This window comes from Xiphophorus maculatus, chromosome 4 (assembly GCF_002775205.1).
Source record: "Xiphophorus maculatus strain JP 163 A chromosome 4, X_maculatus-5.0-male, whole genome shotgun sequence".
Lineage (NCBI taxonomy): Eukaryota > Metazoa > Chordata > Actinopteri > Cyprinodontiformes > Poeciliidae > Xiphophorus > Xiphophorus maculatus.
This window is the reverse complement of record NC_036446.1, coordinates 3,311,134-3,329,735: the sequence shown is the minus strand read 5'-3', so window position 1 is coordinate 3,329,735 and position 18,602 is coordinate 3,311,134. Positions and strand designations below refer to the sequence as shown.

Genomic DNA, 18,602 nt, shown 5'->3' with positions numbered 1-18,602 from the left:
AACATGGCGCTCCCGCGGCCTACTTCCCATCACTACGGCCTTCTTCTACAAGGCGCCAAGCTAGGCCTCGATGAACACTGACACGATTTCAAACGGATTCACAAACGTTTCAGTCATAAGGCTGGGCGTCCACTCGGATTCCGCGTGTTGGGAGATCAGAAAATATAATTTTTAATCCCAAAGTTCATGAATAACAGTCCGACAGTTTCGTGTCTCCGTCCGGCCAGGTGACAGCTGCTTCATTTAAAAAAAAAAAACACTCACGTAGAAGCTGCGTCATATTTCTATCCAGTATGGCGCATGCGCGTCACGCTCGCTGATCAATAACAAAAATGGCGCCATTCGCCACCGTTGCCAGATTTGACATTTTCCAGTCCAAACATGGGGTAAAACTAAACCTATAAAACCTGCCCAAATGCAAAGAAACACTACGAATCTAAACCTCTAATAAAACCTGTGTTAATAGTTAAGAACAAACTAATATAGTTTTAGAAAAATTTTGAGAACATTTATTTATCCATAGTTTTTAACCCTAAAACTATATGAGGGATGGACTTGCTTTTTATATTTTCAAAGCTTAATACCAAACTGCTGCTCCAGTATGTCCTGACTCTTATGGAGGGTGAAGAGTGTCAAATGACAATAAATAACTTATGTAATAATTATTTTAGTGTGCCATTAATTTATTAAAACTCTCCATAGATCTGTTTTTGATTTGTCTTTAAATAATATACGTTTATTCATAAATTATTTAAAAATGTACAATAAAGCTTTGTAAAATAAGTCTTTCTTTATATTTGATTAATTTATGTAAAAATAAGTCAACAAATCTTAATAAAAGGTTCAGCTTGGATTTAATTTAAGTGTAAATCATGAACTTCTTGTCGTTTTGATGTTTATGAACTAGATAAACTTTATTTACTTGTCAGAATCCAGAGCTGTGCAGATCATTACCAACTTCAACTGTGATCTCTACAGAAACAGAGACGCTCAGCCTTCAGTGAAACCAGTCAGATCCACTTTTCTGTCGAAAAATCATCTAGTTTTAACCATATTTATTATCTTTCAAGTCCCTTACTCAACTATGGGCCATTTATGTAAAGAAAGTTGTAAAATTACAAAATAAAAAGTGAATTTTCCTCTACTTTTCAATTTTCTCTAATGTGCTTTGAAAAACAATTAAACTTAAAATAACAGTAAAGCTGAACTGATAATGTGCAGTGGTTGAATAAAACAACATAGTGATCAAATTGTGTATTAACATGCAAGACAACAGTTCAGTGTGGCTGCAACCCCTAAAAACTTTCTGTCAGCTGTTATCCTGAATTATGTTACGGCGTCATGGCAGCACGGAGCTTCCCATACATGGAGGGGAAAAATAATAGCAGTCTCTCAGTCCAGTGAACAATACAGAATATAAGCAAGCAAAGAGCTTATTTATTATATTTTTATACCATCATAAACCACAAATAGTGTTAAAATGTACATTTTATGTGTGAAACTAATGTCACATATTTTATACATTATACTAAAACAATAACTATGGTTGGGTTTAATTCTCTTTCATGCTCAGTCTTTAGTGTAAGACAATTCAGGACGCCCCCTTGTGGACTTAAATAATCCCTTCATTAGAGCCTGAGATTTATTGCTGGTGTGCCATGTGATGCTTTTTCAAAGAAAAGCAGCACATGGAAAACATTTAAAACCCATTACATTAGAGCAGTAAGCTGTCATATAACAGAAGCATGTTTTCTGATTGCTGGTTCAATACAAATACAAGTTTCAGACAAAACGGGAAGATTTCTGAATTAAAAGCTCCTGTTCCATCAATTTTCCGCAGGTAAATCTGTAAATCTAACCATCAAAGGCCAAACAACAAACTCATATGTTATAAACTCAAAATGCGGATTTCACTTTACGCTGATCCAGAAGAAGAGCTGTTGAATACAGTCATTTCCGACTATGAGCTGATCTAATTGATTTTGCAACATTTTTGTGTTGGATAATAAATTAAGGAACAAAAGAAAAAATGAAGAGCCGCTGTGGAGTCGGAAGAACCGATTCTTTTTAGTGATCCAAGCAAAAAGAGCCGGTTCTCTAAAAAGAGCAAGAATTCCCACGCTGCCGTGAGTCCCGCCCACTTTCCCGAGTTCTGGGTCAGTCCGACTCCCACAGTAACCTGATTCAGAAAACCTCACCTGCACACAGAGACCCCACCTTAAGGAATAAAATTAGAAACTGATCTTAAAGTTTTCGGTTCCCGGACGAAATATTGGCTAAAACAAAACCTGACCTACATTGTTATGTAGAATTATCTTTCTCTGATATACATTCTGATATAGATTTTTATGTTTTTCTTGTTTATACTCGCAGAAGTGCAAAGTAGGTGTCTGTGTATACATGAATTTTAAACTTTTGATATTACTGTCTCTAAATAAAGGTACAAAAGAAATTAATTTTCCCCACAGCGAGTCACGTGATAGAGCGTGACGTCATGAGAATCCTGTGATACCGAAGTGAAATTAGGAAGGAGAATCATCGCTCAGACTAGGCGGTTACCTAGTCAAAAATAAAGACGAACCCCTGCGGTTTCGCTGTGAACAGAACCGAACCGGGTTTTGGAGCCACTGGACCTTCCAGCTACCGAGCCAACATGACGGCGGCGGTGTTTTTCGGCTGCACATTCATCGCCTTCGGCCCAGCCGTGTCCCTGTTCCTGTTCACCATCGCCCGGGAGCCGCTGAGGGTCATTTTCCTTATAGCAGGGTGAGAAAGCAGTTTCATTTGAGGTTTTTGTTGGTGCTAAAATAGTTTATGGAGTATTTTTCTGTCAGCTTACTGAACGAAATAAAATAAAAACGTCCTAACGATTGCTGCTAACCGGATAGCTAACTGTCTTGGGCTGCTAATGATAGCCTTTGTTTACTTCCCGTTTAAACCCAAGTGCATGGATGTATTCACCCACTATTAAAAAAACATGCGTTTATCATGCTTATACTCAAAACTCTATATTTACAATCAGAGAGAGTAATTTAATAATAAAAATTTATGCATTTAAAAGACACGAGGCAAGCTAACAGTTTGTCCGATATTGGAAATAAGCCTCAGACAAGATATCCTTTATTCAAGTACAAGCGACCTAACTGCTTGTACCTAAATATCAATCCTTGCTGTTTAGTGTCGTGCATGTTTTTACATGTTTCTAGTCACGAGGGAAATGCAGCAGTTATTGGGAAGTGATCTCATTGTATAATACCAAAATTTGACTTATTGATCTAATTGCAAAAAGCTTTACTAGAAAACTGGCATTGCGAAACATCCAGAACACATTACGGTATATTACACTGCATGTTTTACTTTTATTTGAGTAATTTTATATGTGTTCATTAATGCTTGCATCTTGGAGGTTACAGCTGAGATTTTTCTCATCTTTTTGTGTTTGTTTTTCCTCTCAGGGCATTCTTCTGGCTGGTGTCGCTGCTGATGGCCTCCCTGGTGTGGTTCATCTCGGTTCAGATTAGTAACAAGGAGAGCGTGTCGCAGCAGAAGGGTCTGCTCATCTTCGGTGTGGTGCTGTCCGTCCTGCTGCAGGAAACTTTCCGCTTCGCCTACTACAAACTGCTCAAGTAAGCTGCTTCAGCGTCTTCCCACCACACCGACTCCATTCTCTGTTGAACAAAATGGGACATTTTCACTTTTTTTCCGGCTTGTTTTTGAAAATATTCTCGACAAAAGTGAGAGAAAATGTCAAATTCATTAATTTTTTTCCTGCAGGAAAGCAAATGAAGGCCTTCTTGCTTTGAGTCAAGAGGAAACGATGCCAATATCTATACGACAGCTTGCCTACGGTACGGACCAGCTGCGCTTAGTTTGGACTCAGGGGCATTTAAATAATAATTAGAGGTGAAACTTAATTAGAATTACTAATCGATTGTCTGTAATTAATTTAGTTTTAATCAAAAACCATAATTGACAACATAAGCAACACTTTCGATTCAAAAACGATTAAATATATAGACATCAAAGATATTTATTGTTTTTAATCTTTTATTTAGGTTATTTCACCATCAACTTGGTGCAAAGTGCTATTCTAGATATTTAGCTTTCCAGCGTTGATCATTCATTGAGCTTCTTTAGAAATTAAAATTGATGACATCAGTGTCACCGTCTGCTAGCTGCTACATGTCTAGCATTGAGAGCATTTTAGGTTTAATTAGCTTTGTTGATTGGCTAACTTCTTTTAGCACAACTTGAATGTAATAATAGTTTTTTTCCGCCTCCTATCAGATTGTTTTTTGAAGCAGAAATTAGCAAAATATTTGGTTCATTTTCTTAGATATTTATTTATTTATTTTTATCCATTACAACTGCTTGTTTTGCTTTTGCACTTTGAGATCTAATGGTATAAAAGGGATTATAAATAAAATCTATTATTATTATTACTGTTGCTTGTGCGTCAGATTGATGGGCGTACCTGAAACACAATAGAAAAGTTCCGGCTAGGATTCTTCTATGTAAATAAATAAATAAAACAGTTTTACAGAGAGAAATTTTGGTTATATTAGGTTTCCAGAGGGATATTTTTATGCTTTGTTGTTGTTTTGTATCAGTGTCTGGCCTCGGCTTCGGCTTTATGAGCGGAGCGTTCTCTGTGGTCAACATCCTGGCCGACTCTGTGGGTCCAGGCACTGTGGGCATCCACGGCGACTCTCAACACTACTTCCTGTCATCAGGTACCACTTCCTGAATGCTCCTTATTTAGTTAGCTACTTCTTTGTTTGTTTTACCCACTGTAATACATTCAAATACACATTTTAAACTCTGAAATTAATGCCTACAAATGTTTATCTCATAGAAAACCTGAGATCAAATTGAGACATTCAGACTTATTTTTCTGACTTGAACTTTTTCTGTTTTATTACAGAATTTGTTGTTATTTTATATAAACATAATATTAAAAATGCCATTGAAAACTAAACCAGAAGTTTAACTAAAGCAATTTATTTTTAATAACCTCCATTTGTAGATAATTTAGGTTTTGAGGGTTCTGTGAATACTCTGACACTGTAAAAACACAAATTCTTACCAAGCAATCTTAGTTTAGTTTCTAGTGCAAAGATCTTAGCACATTTAATATAAAATAAAACTAACTTATTAGTAACTTTTCAGCAAGATATAGGAGCTTGATTTTAATAAGTAATTCCTCAATATTGATGAAAAAGTACCAGTTCCAGTGGCTTATTATTTCACTTAATACAAGATAATTTTTAAGTGAAATAATTTTTAAAATGTTTTATTTAATATAATAATCTTGTTTTAAGATTGTTTCACTTAAAACAAGATAGTTTTTAAGTAAAATAAAATGCCAGTGGAACTAGTTCTTCCTTTATTTAATATTAAGGAATTATTGACTTAAAACAAGCTCCTATACTTTACTGAAAAGGTAAGGTATAGGAGCTTGTGCATTTGTCTTATTTAAAATCTACTAATATATTTGCATCAGAAACTAAACCAAAATTACTTGGTAATATTTTGTTTGATTAGGTTTGTCGCAATAAGTAATAAGTCAATTAATCAAATGTTGTTTTTCTCTTTTCTTTCTTTCTACCAAAAACTGAATAACAAAAGTCTTCAGCTTTGTGCTTTGGTCTCAACTAGCCTCTTTTTTTGAAGGACAATGTTTTTGTACAGTCTTAATAATTCATTTTATTTGTTGCTTTTGTTTTATATATTTTGGATATTTAAAATGCCTTCCATTTCCGGTGTTAAATATTTAGATGTATAAATATTTAGTTTATTCATCTTTGAGAATGTCATACATTATTATTATTATTATTCCATTACCATTAGATTAGTTGAAGTTTGTCTCAAAACATCAATATTACAGTTTATTGCAATATCACAAAGTCTGACAGAGTATTTTTGTGTCTAGTTTCTAGTGCAAATAACTTAGTATACTTGAAATTAGACAAAACAAACTATTCAGCAGTAAATAACTCCGTAATATTGATGAAAAGTGCTAGTTCCACTGTCAGGTTATTTCACTTCTAACATTTTTTCCATGTTTGATTGTGTCTGGGAAATGAGTCCTTTCAAATGTTAAGTCACAGTCCACGGGCACAGCGCCGTTACCTAGCAACCCCAGCAGAGCCCAGCCAGTTACCTAGCAACCCCAGCAGAGTTTATTTTTTACTTTAATCAATCTCCTATATCTTAAAGAACAGTTACTTGTAACTAAGTTTTGTCATATTTCAAGTGTACTAAGATATTTGCACTAGAAGATAGACCAAAAATGCTTTATTAGCATTTTCTGTATGTTTTTTAATGCTAGACTCCCCAACCAAACAAAGGATTTTTAAAATATTCCTCACATTTGTTTTTAAATTCCTCAGCCTTCATGACCATGGCCATCATCCTGCTTCACATGTTCTGGGGCATCATCTTTTTCGACGGCTGTGAGAAGCAGCGCTGGTTAGCCGTAGCTGCGGTCGTCGCCAGTCACCTCCTGGTTTCCTGCTTGGTGAGTAAACCTCTCTCCAAATAAATAACTATTTACAATATTTACAGTCAGATTTATGTAGTTATGGTTTGGGATAGTTATGTTATTGTTGAAATGTGTTAGACTTTTCCACAAAGACACATTTCCAACATGACCACTAAATTTCTAATTTTTTTATTATGATTCTTGTTTGTGATTTTATTAGTTATTGTCATAGTATTAAGACATCAAACTAGTAGTTAAATAGAGTTATGCAAAATGGCCCATTTTACATGTTGGTCCAGTTTTCCAGAGCTACTACTATCCTCCTGCTCCTGAATGTTTCCTTTCTGCATGTATGGAGCTAAGTTGGGGCCATAAAATTTGTCAATAAAAATGTTTTAAGCAGAAAATCAATTCAACAGGAAAAAAAATGGGGGGGGGGGGGGGGGGGGGGGGGGATTTGAAACGGAAAAATTACAGAAGTGAGGGGTCTGTGTAGAGGTGTGGAATCATGGTTAACAGCCATGGAGCTAAATGTGGGCAATAATGTATTGCTTTTTTGTGTGACCACATTAGGGCCATTATAGATAGAAAAGAAAAAAGGAATACTTAAAAAAAACTTCAAATATTGAGACTGATTTTCTTGAAAAACATAGGAAATTCTTAGTTTCAAAAGTTGAAAATTTTAAACTTTTCGAAATTTTATGAGTTTGAAAAGTAGAAAATTGATGTGTTTTCTAGAAAGTTTCTGAGATTAATCTAAAATAATCCAAACTCAGAAATGCCCTTGCTTTTTCTAGACAATTTCGGAGTTTGTTCTTTTTTTCGGCAGAAATTTATGCATTTATTTTCTATGTACTGTGGCCCTAATATGTTGTCGTAGTTCTAAACTTTCTTTTTTTTAGTTTAAAATCCATTTTTTGTTTTTCAAAATTGTGAGTTAAAAAATAAATAAATAAACAAACTTAATGGCACCAATTTAGTTCCATATACTTGAATCAAATTAATTGCTTGTTACCAGGCCTCCGTAGAGCTAAATGGAGAAATTGTTTATCACTTACCAATATTTTTTCCCCTTTTATTTGTATGCAAATAATTTTTTTAACATCCATTGTTAACATCTTAATTTTTCAGAGTTGAATTAAAATGAGAATTTTAAGAAGTTTTAATGAGAAATGATTAATTTGTAAATCGTTCCCCTGCAGACCTTCCAGAACCCGCAGTACGTCTCCAGCCTGGTTCCCACCTACGTCGTCATGTTCTTCATGGGCGTTTGGGCGTTTTACACCGCGGGCGGCTCCCTGAGGAACCTCAAACTCTGCCTCACCTGCAAAGACAAGGACTTCCTGCTGGCCAACCACCGGCCCAGATAACGCCGCGAGCTCATCGGTTTACAGGACTCAATCCAAAGCTCTGCACACACACTATGAACCTTTTTAATTCGCTGTTTCACATGGCCGCTTACTTACTATGTTTAGTCTGTAAAAACATAAATTTTTCAAGAGAAACAGGTGAGTTACACTGCAAAAACACAACATTTTACAAAGTATTTTTGTCTAATTTCTAGTGCAAATATCTTTGTACATTTGAATTAACTTAAAAGTAACTTTTCAGCAAGATACTTGTAGGATTTGTTTTAAGTCAAATCCTTAATATTGACTGGAAGATTATCTCACTTATAACAAAACATTTTTTCTCTAAGTGAAATAATCTGACAGTGGAGCTAGAACTTTTTCTTCAATATTAAAGTATTATCTACTTAAATCAGATTTTATATCTTGCTGGAAAGTAACTTTTTAGTTTTTGTATTATTTTACTTGTGTACTTGGATATTTGCGCAAGAAATTAGACCAAACATAATTGGTAAAATTTTGTGTTTTTGAAGTGTATGCACAGTGTAAACTATCTTAGCATTACAGCTGACTTAACTGCAAAAACACAAAATATTTCCAAGTATTTTTGTCTGGTTATTAGTGCAAACATTTCAGTATACTTTAACTAAAACAAAATACAGATACAGGAGCTTATTTTAAGTCCATAATTGATTGGTATTAATTAAAAAGTTCTTGTTCCACTGGCAGATTTTTTAACTTGCATGGGAAAAATAATTTCTTATCAGTGAAATAATGTTACTATATAAATAAATAAATTATTGACTTAAAACAAGCTCTCATATCTTGCTGAAAAGTTAATTCAAGTGCACCAAGATATTTTCACTATAAACTAGACCAAAAATACTTGGTTCAGTTTTGTGTTTTTGCAGTGCATATCAGGTCAGTTTCTGCTTTTTTTTCTGCTGATTCTGTAGAAAAACTTTGTAAAATCATTTAGGTTCTGCTCAAATGAACAACTCTGAAGACGTCATGTGCCAGATGTGTGAAAACCGACTAAATGTGGAGCGATCCATATGTGGAAAACTCATGTATATAAGGAAACATTTCTGAAAATAATGATTTTGTTGGAGCTGAGATGAACACATGGTTGGTATTTATGTGTTTTAACTAATCCAGTTTTACTAACTTGGGGTTGCTGGTCCACTTCCTTCATTTTTGTTTGTTGTTTTGCTTTAGCTTGAAGTTGAATCTGGAGATTTCCTTTCAGCTGATTGTTTGAACTTTTCTATAAACTCAAACGCAACAAAGTGTTCGCTCAATGATCTTTGAGCGATCATTGAGTGTTTCTCTCAATGAGAAAAAACTCTTATTTTGTTTTTCTCAAAATAAAAACAAAAGAGTAGATGAATGTCTACTCTTCAGAGTAGTAGACATTCATCTACTCTTATTTTGTTTTTATTTTGAGTTTGTATCAAATTTCTCACTGAATGTTTTGTTTTTCCATTGCATCTGATTTTTATGTTGATTTATTTTTTATGTGCAGTTTGTAAAAATCGAAAGCGTAACGTAAATAAGATGGAAGCTGGATGAACATGCAGGTCATGCATGTTTAGCTGGTTTTAGTCTGCGAGCGAATCAGAAAATTGTGCAGGTGGAGAACCTGATGGGTACAGACCGGCAATAATAAATTTAGTTATGTTAAAACATTTTGTTTCAAAGCTTCATGATTTTTTTTTATCATTGTCGATTTAAATAAAAAGTTTTTGGTTTGCATAAACTGAAATAATGTACTAGAACTTTTATATAAATGATAAGGATTTGGTGAAACAAGCTCATATTTTTCACTGAAAAGTTACTTGTAAGTTTTGTTTTAATGCAAATATCTACTGCACTAAGATATTTGCAGTAGAAACTAGACAAAAATACTTTAATATTTTGTGTTTTGCAGTGTACTAATATGTGTGAGTACAACAGCTCGTTTCAGTCTGCAAATTTATTCATACTTTTCAAATGCAGCTTTTTCCTTTAGTCTCTAGAAATGCTAAGATATTAGTTGAAGCATATGGAAGAAAATTAAGTCCAAATTTCCTTTACTGATGTAGTTTTGCATAAATCGTAGAGCTGCACTGTGAGTGTTTTTGATTTTCTCGTTCCTCTGCAGCCTGGCTGCTCTCTGCAGGTCGACTTTCCGTTTTATGAAATCAGATTCTTCCTGGTTTTCCACACAAAGCATCTGAGGTCTCTGAGGCGTCAGTCCAGCTTTTTTACCCAGACTGGCTGACTGACGGACACAGAAACTGTTTCCTCTGCCGAAAAACACGCTTTCACATGCAAATGCAGATGTTTGACACCGGGGTCACGCTGATGATAGTACCACTCTGAAGTTTCTGTTGCTGATCATAAAAGTACAACGTGTTAGGACGACATATTAGATATGGGGGAGAAAAACTAAGAAATGTTTGAGCTTGAAGAGTCAAAGATTTGTAAAACAAAAACAAACATTTTGCGAACTTCTGAGCTCGAAAAGCAAAATGTTTTGATTTTTGAAACTGAAAATCTAAATGAATATTATTCATGCAATTAGTAAACCAAACTATTTTATCTAGATAGTAATATCAATTTATTTTTTCTAGATACTTAGTAAATATTTAGCAGTTTTTGCTATGAAATTGATTTGGATTTACTCAACATTTGTAACATAACCCAAATTTTTTAACCAGTGATTTAATTATTTTCCATTTAATACTTTTATTTATATTTTTTTTATTAAATCAGTAGTTTTTACTCAGTGTTGCCATTTATGTGATGTTTTCATCTAACAACATAATATCCACTAGAAGGCGCTGTCTGCTGCTCAAAGCGCAGCATGGTCATTTTGTTTCTAAGAAATTATAGAAACAAACACATTTTAAATAAAACAGCTGATTTCTGAGAGTAAATATTTGCATTTCCTACATCAGAGGTGTCCAAAGTGCGGCCTGGGGCCCATTTGCTGCCTTCTGAAGGATTTTGGGCGGCTCAAAGGGATCAAAATCCTCCATTTGTTTAAACTTTTTCAACATTTTTTTTTTATTTTTATTTTTTACAAATTTATAACATCTCCTTAAAAATACTAGGTATAGAAAAATAGATTCCCATTTATTCATGAGATTTTTGCATTCATCTATAATTTTGGTGACTAAAACCACAAATGTTGACCTTCTTTTTCTGAAAAGCAAATCTTACTTCTCATTTAATCAACACAAACAATTTAGAAACTTTGAGCCTTTTTTTACGGTTTGCATGTACACATCCATTTTCTACAAAAATCTGACCATTTTGTTCATTTTGATAAAATTGTAATTGCTAAAATAATAACAATAAAACACACCAAAACTTTATTTTAAAATTTTATTTTTAAAATTTGTGTGGCCCTACTTGCTTTCAAGTTAAAGGAGTTTTACTCTGTCCGATAAAGAGTGCAGGACAGATTAGACTCCGCCCACCGGTGCATATTTTATGCTAATGAGCAGGTGCGGCGGTTCTTAAGGCGCGCGGCGGGCCGCCGGAGGCTGAGCCGATGGAGCGCTGCGTGGAGTCCAGTCGGAGGGTTTTCACCAGGTGATCCCGACTGGTACCCTGACCGGATCACGAATGGATCCCGATTTATTCACGCGCAGCTGGAAGAGGCCGCTTCACTCTTTAATAACTGTTTACGTCATCCTCATTTATCAAGGTGAGTCTCAGGTGCAGCGACCGGAGATTTTTTCAAGACGCAGCTTCGCGTTTTCATTCTCATAACTTACTGTACCTGGTCTTGTTTTACTTTTTTGATTATTTAATTTCTGCATCATTTGTGATTGTTATTACTATTTATTTTTGTTTTATTTCAGCAAATCTTTCCAGAGGTGTTGAAAGATCAAACGATTCAAACTGGGAGCCTTTAAATAAGTGAGTTAATTAATATATTTATATATGTATAAGCATTGCTTTTAAACAGAGAAAATAAAAACGATGCTCAAATACAGTTGCACTACTTCAATATTTAAAAAAAATAGTAAAAGTAAAATTAAAAAGCAAGAGTAAAAAAAGTATTTTGCAAAAAGGCAACTGGAGCTCATCATAACATCTCATTTAATATTTTCAGATGATGTAATCAGATATAAAAGTACAAAGTTATGGATAAATTGTGGTATTTTATGTCATACAAATATTTAATACATTACAGAATAACAAATGTATGGAGAAAAAGCACTTTTTAAAGAATAAAACATATAAAACTAATATAGTAGGTAACATGTTTGAAGGGCGTCTTTTCCTGTATCAATATTGGAGCAAAACGTTAGAAAAACAAAGATTGATTAAAAACAGGAAGTCTCACTCTGATGTAAAATGTATGTTTATGTTTGGGTCTGATGCATTTCTGGCTGAAACATGTTTTTTCTGCATTTGTTGAAGTTACGCCCAGATATCTTACTGAAATAAGAGTAGTACTACAAAAGAAAAAGTACAAATTTTTCCAAAATATTACTTAAGTAAATGTAATTGAGTAAATGTAGCTAGTTACTACCAACTTCTGCCTTTCAATATCTGATTTATCCCAAAAAAGATCTTTAATTGAACATTTGTTTATCAATGGTTGTTAATGCAGTTATGTAATAAAGATAAGGCTGACATTTTTGATCAAATTAAATGAGCATTAATGTACTTTTATTGAAACGATTTGATGGTCAGAAAAATACAGAAAATCTTGAAATGCTAATGGAATATTTTACCATTAATAGTTTGTATTGTCATACAAGCCAGGAATACCACAAGGCTCTGTTCTTGGACCATGTTTTCATTTTCTTTGTGACATCAAACCTTAAATTTACTGACAGCCATTAGGAAAAATTTTTTAACATTATTGCTAAAAAAAAAAAAAATTGTCTTGAGGACGAATATCTAACAATGAAAACATTAACTTAAACTTAATTGAGTTTGACTAAAAACAAGCTCCTATTTCTTGCTAAAAAGTTTCATGTTAGCTAGTTTTGTCCTATTCCAAGCATACTGAGAGCTTGGCATTAGAAACTAGACATAAAATACTTAATATTTTGTGTTTTTGCAGTGTAATATGCAGCGTGATATTTGGTATGGATGAAAAACCAGAGCCAGCGTTTGTTGATGCGTGTCAGTAAATGTTGGTAATTTAAAAAATGGAAGCAGAAATGTGAATTTGAAAGTGTACTCTTCCTTTTTTGTGTGTCATGCACTGCAAAAATACAAAATCTTACAAAGTATTGTTGTCTAGTTTCTAGCACAAAGATCTTAGGAGACTTGAAATAAATCCAACTTATAAGGAAAATCATATTACATGAATTTTTTTTTCAATTAAAATAGTTTTTGCTTAGTTTGTTGTTGAGTATAAAAACACACACATTTAAGTGATTTTAATGATTAAAGTGAAGTATATTTGGTCCAAATATCCAAGTACACATTTGAAATAAGACAAAATTAACTTATAAGTAACTTTTCAGCAAGATATAAAAGCTTCTTTAAGTAAATAATTCCTTATTTTTGAAGAAAAAGTTCTAACTCCACTGCCAGATTATATCACTTGTATGATAGGGAAATGTCTAAGTGATAATAATAATTTTTCTTCTATATTAAGGAACTATTTACTCAAAACAAGTTCCTGAAAAGTTACTTGTTAGATAGTTTGTCTTATTTCAAATGTGTACTAAGATATTTTCAATAAAAACTAGACCAAAAACACTTTGTGTATCAACAAAACCTGCAATTTAACCAGTTTTAACCAATTGTTTAAAAATATCAACATTTTCAAATATTGCACTGCAAAAACACAAACTCTTACCAAGTATTTTTGATCTAGTTTCTAGTACTAATCTCTTAGAACACTTTAAATGAGACAAAACTAACTTACAAGTAACTTTTCAGCAAGATAGAGGAGTTTATTTTAAGTAAATAATTCCTTAATATTGATGAAAGAGTATTATAATTTATAAGTGTCAATCTCACTTGTAAGTTAGTTTTGTCCTATTTCAAGTATGCTTAAAATGTTGTGTATTTTCAGTTTGTTAATTATGCATATTTTGAGAGTATCTGTGGTATTAGTTGTTTTGTTTTGCTGTTTGTTGCACGGCGGGGATGGTTCCTGGGTCGGTGGTGGGTTTCCACTGTCTAGTTGGGGGGGATCGGTGAGTGAATGCTTCGTCAGCAGGAACAAACGTCTCGTTGTTCTCTCTGTCCCTGCAGCGGGAGCAGCAGGATAAAGCATCAGAAATGGGACACCGCTTCCCAGGGAGGGCAGGTAGGCCGCCGCATTGATCACTGATGCTGATGGAGCCGCCTGGAGCGGCGAACACACGGTCACAGATCACAGAGAAATCAGCCCGGCTCGCATCTTCAGAGGCGAAACGCTCCCTTCGCTGCAAAAACACAAAATATTACCAACTGCCTCTGGTCCTGCTGCAAATATCTTGAAATAAGACAAAACAAACTTACTAGTAACTTTTCTGCAAAAATATAGAGACTTTTTTAAGTCAATAATTCCTTAATATTGATGAAAAAGAGCTAGCTCCACTTGCAACATGGGAAAAATGTCTTGTTATAAGTGAAACTAGTATTTTTGCATCAACAACTTTTAAGCAAAATATAGGACAATAATTCCTTAATATTGAGGAAAAAGTACAAGTTCCACTGGCGGATACTTTCACTTTTAATAAAACATTTTCCCATGTTTTAAGTGAAATAATCTGCCAGTGGAACTAATATTTTCCATCAATATTAATAAATCATTAACTCAAAACAAGCTCATATTTCTTGCTGAAAAATTACGTTTTGTCTCATTTCAAGGGTTCTCAGATATTTGTTCTAGAAGCCCGACAAAAATCCTTGCTAACATTTTGTGTTTTTGTAGTGCAACGTTCGCTGACAGATGCGCTGTTGTAAATGCATGAGATCCCAGACAATCAATCAATCAACAATATATATTGCAATAATCACGTGATCAGTATCAATAGATAATAGATCTGAAAGGATAGATTCACTGAACTCCCATCCAAGCTAGGTCGGTGGAATCACCTCACTCTCTCACTCTCTGGTTGCTTAGCAACACAACCATTCTTTGGTTACCTAGCAACCACCAGCTGAGTTAGCTTGCACAGCAGCAGTCTAATGTTCTGCCACCATTCTTCATAACTGCTTAAAAAAAACAGCGTGGAGTGAAAACTGTGGATAAAACAGGAAAGGTAACGTCACCAGTTTGACAGTATTTCAGATATTTAAAACAAAAACACTAATCAATAATTATCAGTGCCGACTGATATGAAAAGCTTATATCGTGATATGTTTTTGAGCCCTAAAATACACATAAGAATGCGAATCATAAATACTCGGCTAAGGTTACACAATATTTAGAGGTTAAAGGTTACAAAAATATGTTTTTTCCATATTTGTTAAAACTGCCACCATGTCGTGACAGTATGAGACAGATAAAACAAGATCAATCTGCTATGTGTTCTCTCTAAGCAGTCTGAGAAATGTGCTGCTCCAGGTTATAAACAAGCAATCAGAGGCAGGAGGAGAGTCTTAGCGCTGTCAATCAAGCTTGTGTATCCTGCTTAATAGTATACTAGAAAAAAAACTTCTTACATTAAACTTGTGAAAGGTGGAAGCAACTTTAAAATGTGCTCTCCTTTTATGTTTAAAATCATTTTATATCAATACCTATCAAGGAAGTAAATAAAAGGAAACATGGCCATGTCTAGTACGTTTTCATCAATATTAAGACATTATTTACTTAGAACGAGCTCATATTTCCTGAAGAAAAGTAACTTGTAAGTTAGTTTTATCTTATTTCAAGTGTACTAAGATATTTGCAGTATAATTAGACCAAAAATACTGTTAGATTGGATGTTTTTTGCAGTGCGGTGACATTTGCTCCTCAGCGGTAGACATGTCAGCGTGTCCCAGCAGGAATATTCAGTAGCTGCTCTGTTGTCTCGCTCTTCCTCCGCCAGAGCAGCTATCTGGTCTCCCTTTTGTTTGACCTTCCTTTGGTACCAGGAGGCGTGAGAATCCGGTCCAAGCCATGGGAGCTCCTTCATGAACAATGCAATTAGCAGCAACGGGTCACAGGTCAAAAGCTCGTCAGGATCTCTGAGCCGAACTGTGTGTGTTCTGTTTCCAGATCTCCGATGCTGATCAGTGATTAATAATTCGTGGTCACGCTCCCACCGCGGCCCCCTGCCATCTGCTTTGTTCGTGCCCATCGAGATGAAAGCCTAGTTTTAGGGCTCAGGTATCGAGGGAAGCTCAAACTGTTGGAACAAGGCTGTCAACGAAAGCTGAAAATCTTTCCAAACCAAATCTGATGATGATTTCAATTCTAACTTTGACAAATTTCATACCCAATTATTGCTTCTGTATCCCTGGCAGTTCTGAACGATTCCCCGCAACCGAAAACATCTCATGATTAGAAATTTCAGATGATCACACACCTGATTATGCATCAAAATAGAGAGCGAGGCTCAGATGACCTGGATGAAAAAGAGTATAATCAACAAAGGCTTCTCCTTCTTTTAAGCCTTTATTTCACAGACCTGCTTTTGTGTCTCTTTTAGTCTGCAACATAATTCAAACAGGAACATTTCCCCAAATGCACGTCTGTAGAGGAGCTATTTTAATCACAAGGCGGAAACAATAAATCAGATTAATTCATTATTGAAATGATTGTCCACTAATCTAGTAATTGATTAATTGTTAACTGCAGTGTACAGACGCTGGAACAGGACATTTGCTGAAAGAACACATTCAGAACAGTAATTAAGCCAAAACTGTACAAAAGTTACAGCTAAATAACACTGGACATATATTTTTCTGCACTGAAATACTGTATTGTAAATAGTCTATAGGCCTGTCATGATAACAAATATTGATGGACAATAAATTGTCCCACAAATTATTGTAATAAACGATAATATTGTTGTTTTGAAACCAGTTTCAAGTAATACAATGATCATGGCATTCTCAAAGATCAATAAACTTTAAATTAAATGAACATTTAACACTGGAACTGGAAGATATTTTAAATGTACAACATAAATAAACAAAGTAACAGAAACAACAAATAAAATGAATTAAGAAGTCTCTGTAAACAAAACTGTCCTTAAAAAAAAGGTCTGGTTGAGACCAAAACACCAGACTGAAGACGTTTATCATCCAGTTTCTGGTAGAAAGAGAAAAAAGAGAAACAATAAATCATACAAATGGAGATTACTGAGCTTGATTCAATTTATTATTCTTATTGCGACAGTGTGAATTATTCTTTATTTTAATGTGTGTTTTAGCCAGGACTATCCACACAGTTCAACTTTTTAAGGGATAAAAGGAAAAAAATAGTTTAATTGAAAGTTGCTTCAAACACTTGACTCAGTTTCTCTCCTTCTAGATCCTCCACTCAGCCACTTCTGCTTTAGAAACAAACACTTCAGCCTCCAGGCGATCAATGGTTAGTGGGACTGTTGCATCCAACTTGGCGTCTGCCAAGATAGAGAGGACAAAAAACGACTTGTGGAGCCGAAGCGTTGACCAGTCATCTGTACCGTTGATGAGTCAATCATCCTCAACAGGCAGCCAAGATGTGGAGAGTGATACAGAAAATAACCCCCATCCATCCCTTCAGTCAGTAACTGAGACTAAACCTCCAACCAGCGGTCAATTACCAGTCAGCACTACCTCACCTAATTGGTTACCAACTAAGACTGCAGAACTAAACCAATCCCAAACCAATTTGTCAACCAATCAACCACCAACAACTAGTCAATCAATAAAAATTACTACACCAACCAAACAATCTTTGACTAAGAACGGATCATCAAACCAATTCCAGACCACATCTGGACCGCCTACTGCTGTGATTACACAGTTTAACCAGTCACATTTTAGCCCAGTGCCAAACACTCAGCAAAGGTTGACAACAGCATCAACGAGCCAAACACCTGACCTAGTCCAATCCCAAACCAAACCAACGACCAGCCAGTCCCAAGACATTGAACAAGCCAGTCAATCAGGACACACCACAGAGAATATCAATCACTCATCAAGCAGCACAGTTTCAGCTGGTCTATCGTCAACAACTCGAGTCAGCCCAGAACTGCCTTTCAAACAACAGTCAACAGCAATATCAACCAACCAACCGACAGAGACAACTCAGTCAGGCAAAACCCAAACTGGTCTAGCTTCACGTTTCCAATCTCAAACAACCAGCCAGTCAACAATAAGTACTGGACTGACCAGCCAATCATCAGGCATAGAAACAGAAACTAGTAAGTCAACAAGAAGTACAACTTTGTCAGGTGACACCTCAACCAAGACTGTGAAAATCAGCCAAACACAGGTCAACGTTGTGCATTCAACCCAAAAACCAACAACCACAAAATCTACCAGTCAATCAACTACAGGAGCATCTAGCCATTCAGAAGTCAGCCCAGTAACAAAGTCCAAACAACAGTTGACAGCAACATCAACTAGCCAAATAACAGAGACAACTCAGTCAGACGAAACCCAAGCCGGTCTAGTTTCACGTATCCAATCTCAAACAACCAGCCAGTCAACAGTAAGTTTTGGGCTGACCAGTCAATCATCAAGCACAGCAACAGAAACTAATAAATCAACAAGCATCACAGCTAAGACTGTGAAAACCAGCGAATCAGATGTCAGCGTTGTGCCATTCATCCAAAACCCATCGACCACAACATCTACCAGTCCATCAACTATAGAACCATCTAGCCTACTGTCAACCA

At 35.1% G+C, this 18,602-nt stretch overlaps 1 protein-coding gene across 1 annotated transcript; it reads left to right on the top strand.

The window, feature by feature from the left end:
- Nucleotides 1–2,465: 2,465 nt before the first annotated feature.
- aph1a (aph-1 homolog A, gamma-secretase subunit) lies at nucleotides 2,466–8,037 on the top strand. The gene is made up of 6 exons (XM_005812837.3): nucleotides 2,466–2,766; nucleotides 3,456–3,626; nucleotides 3,775–3,848; nucleotides 4,611–4,733; nucleotides 6,393–6,520; nucleotides 7,687–8,037. The coding sequence occupies exons 1-6, from the start codon at nucleotides 2,654–2,656 to the stop codon at nucleotides 7,852–7,854; spliced, it is 777 nt and encodes a 258-aa protein (XP_005812894.1). The 5' UTR covers nucleotides 2,466–2,653; the 3' UTR covers nucleotides 7,855–8,037.
- The last annotated feature ends 10,565 nt before the right edge of the window (nucleotides 8,038–18,602 follow it).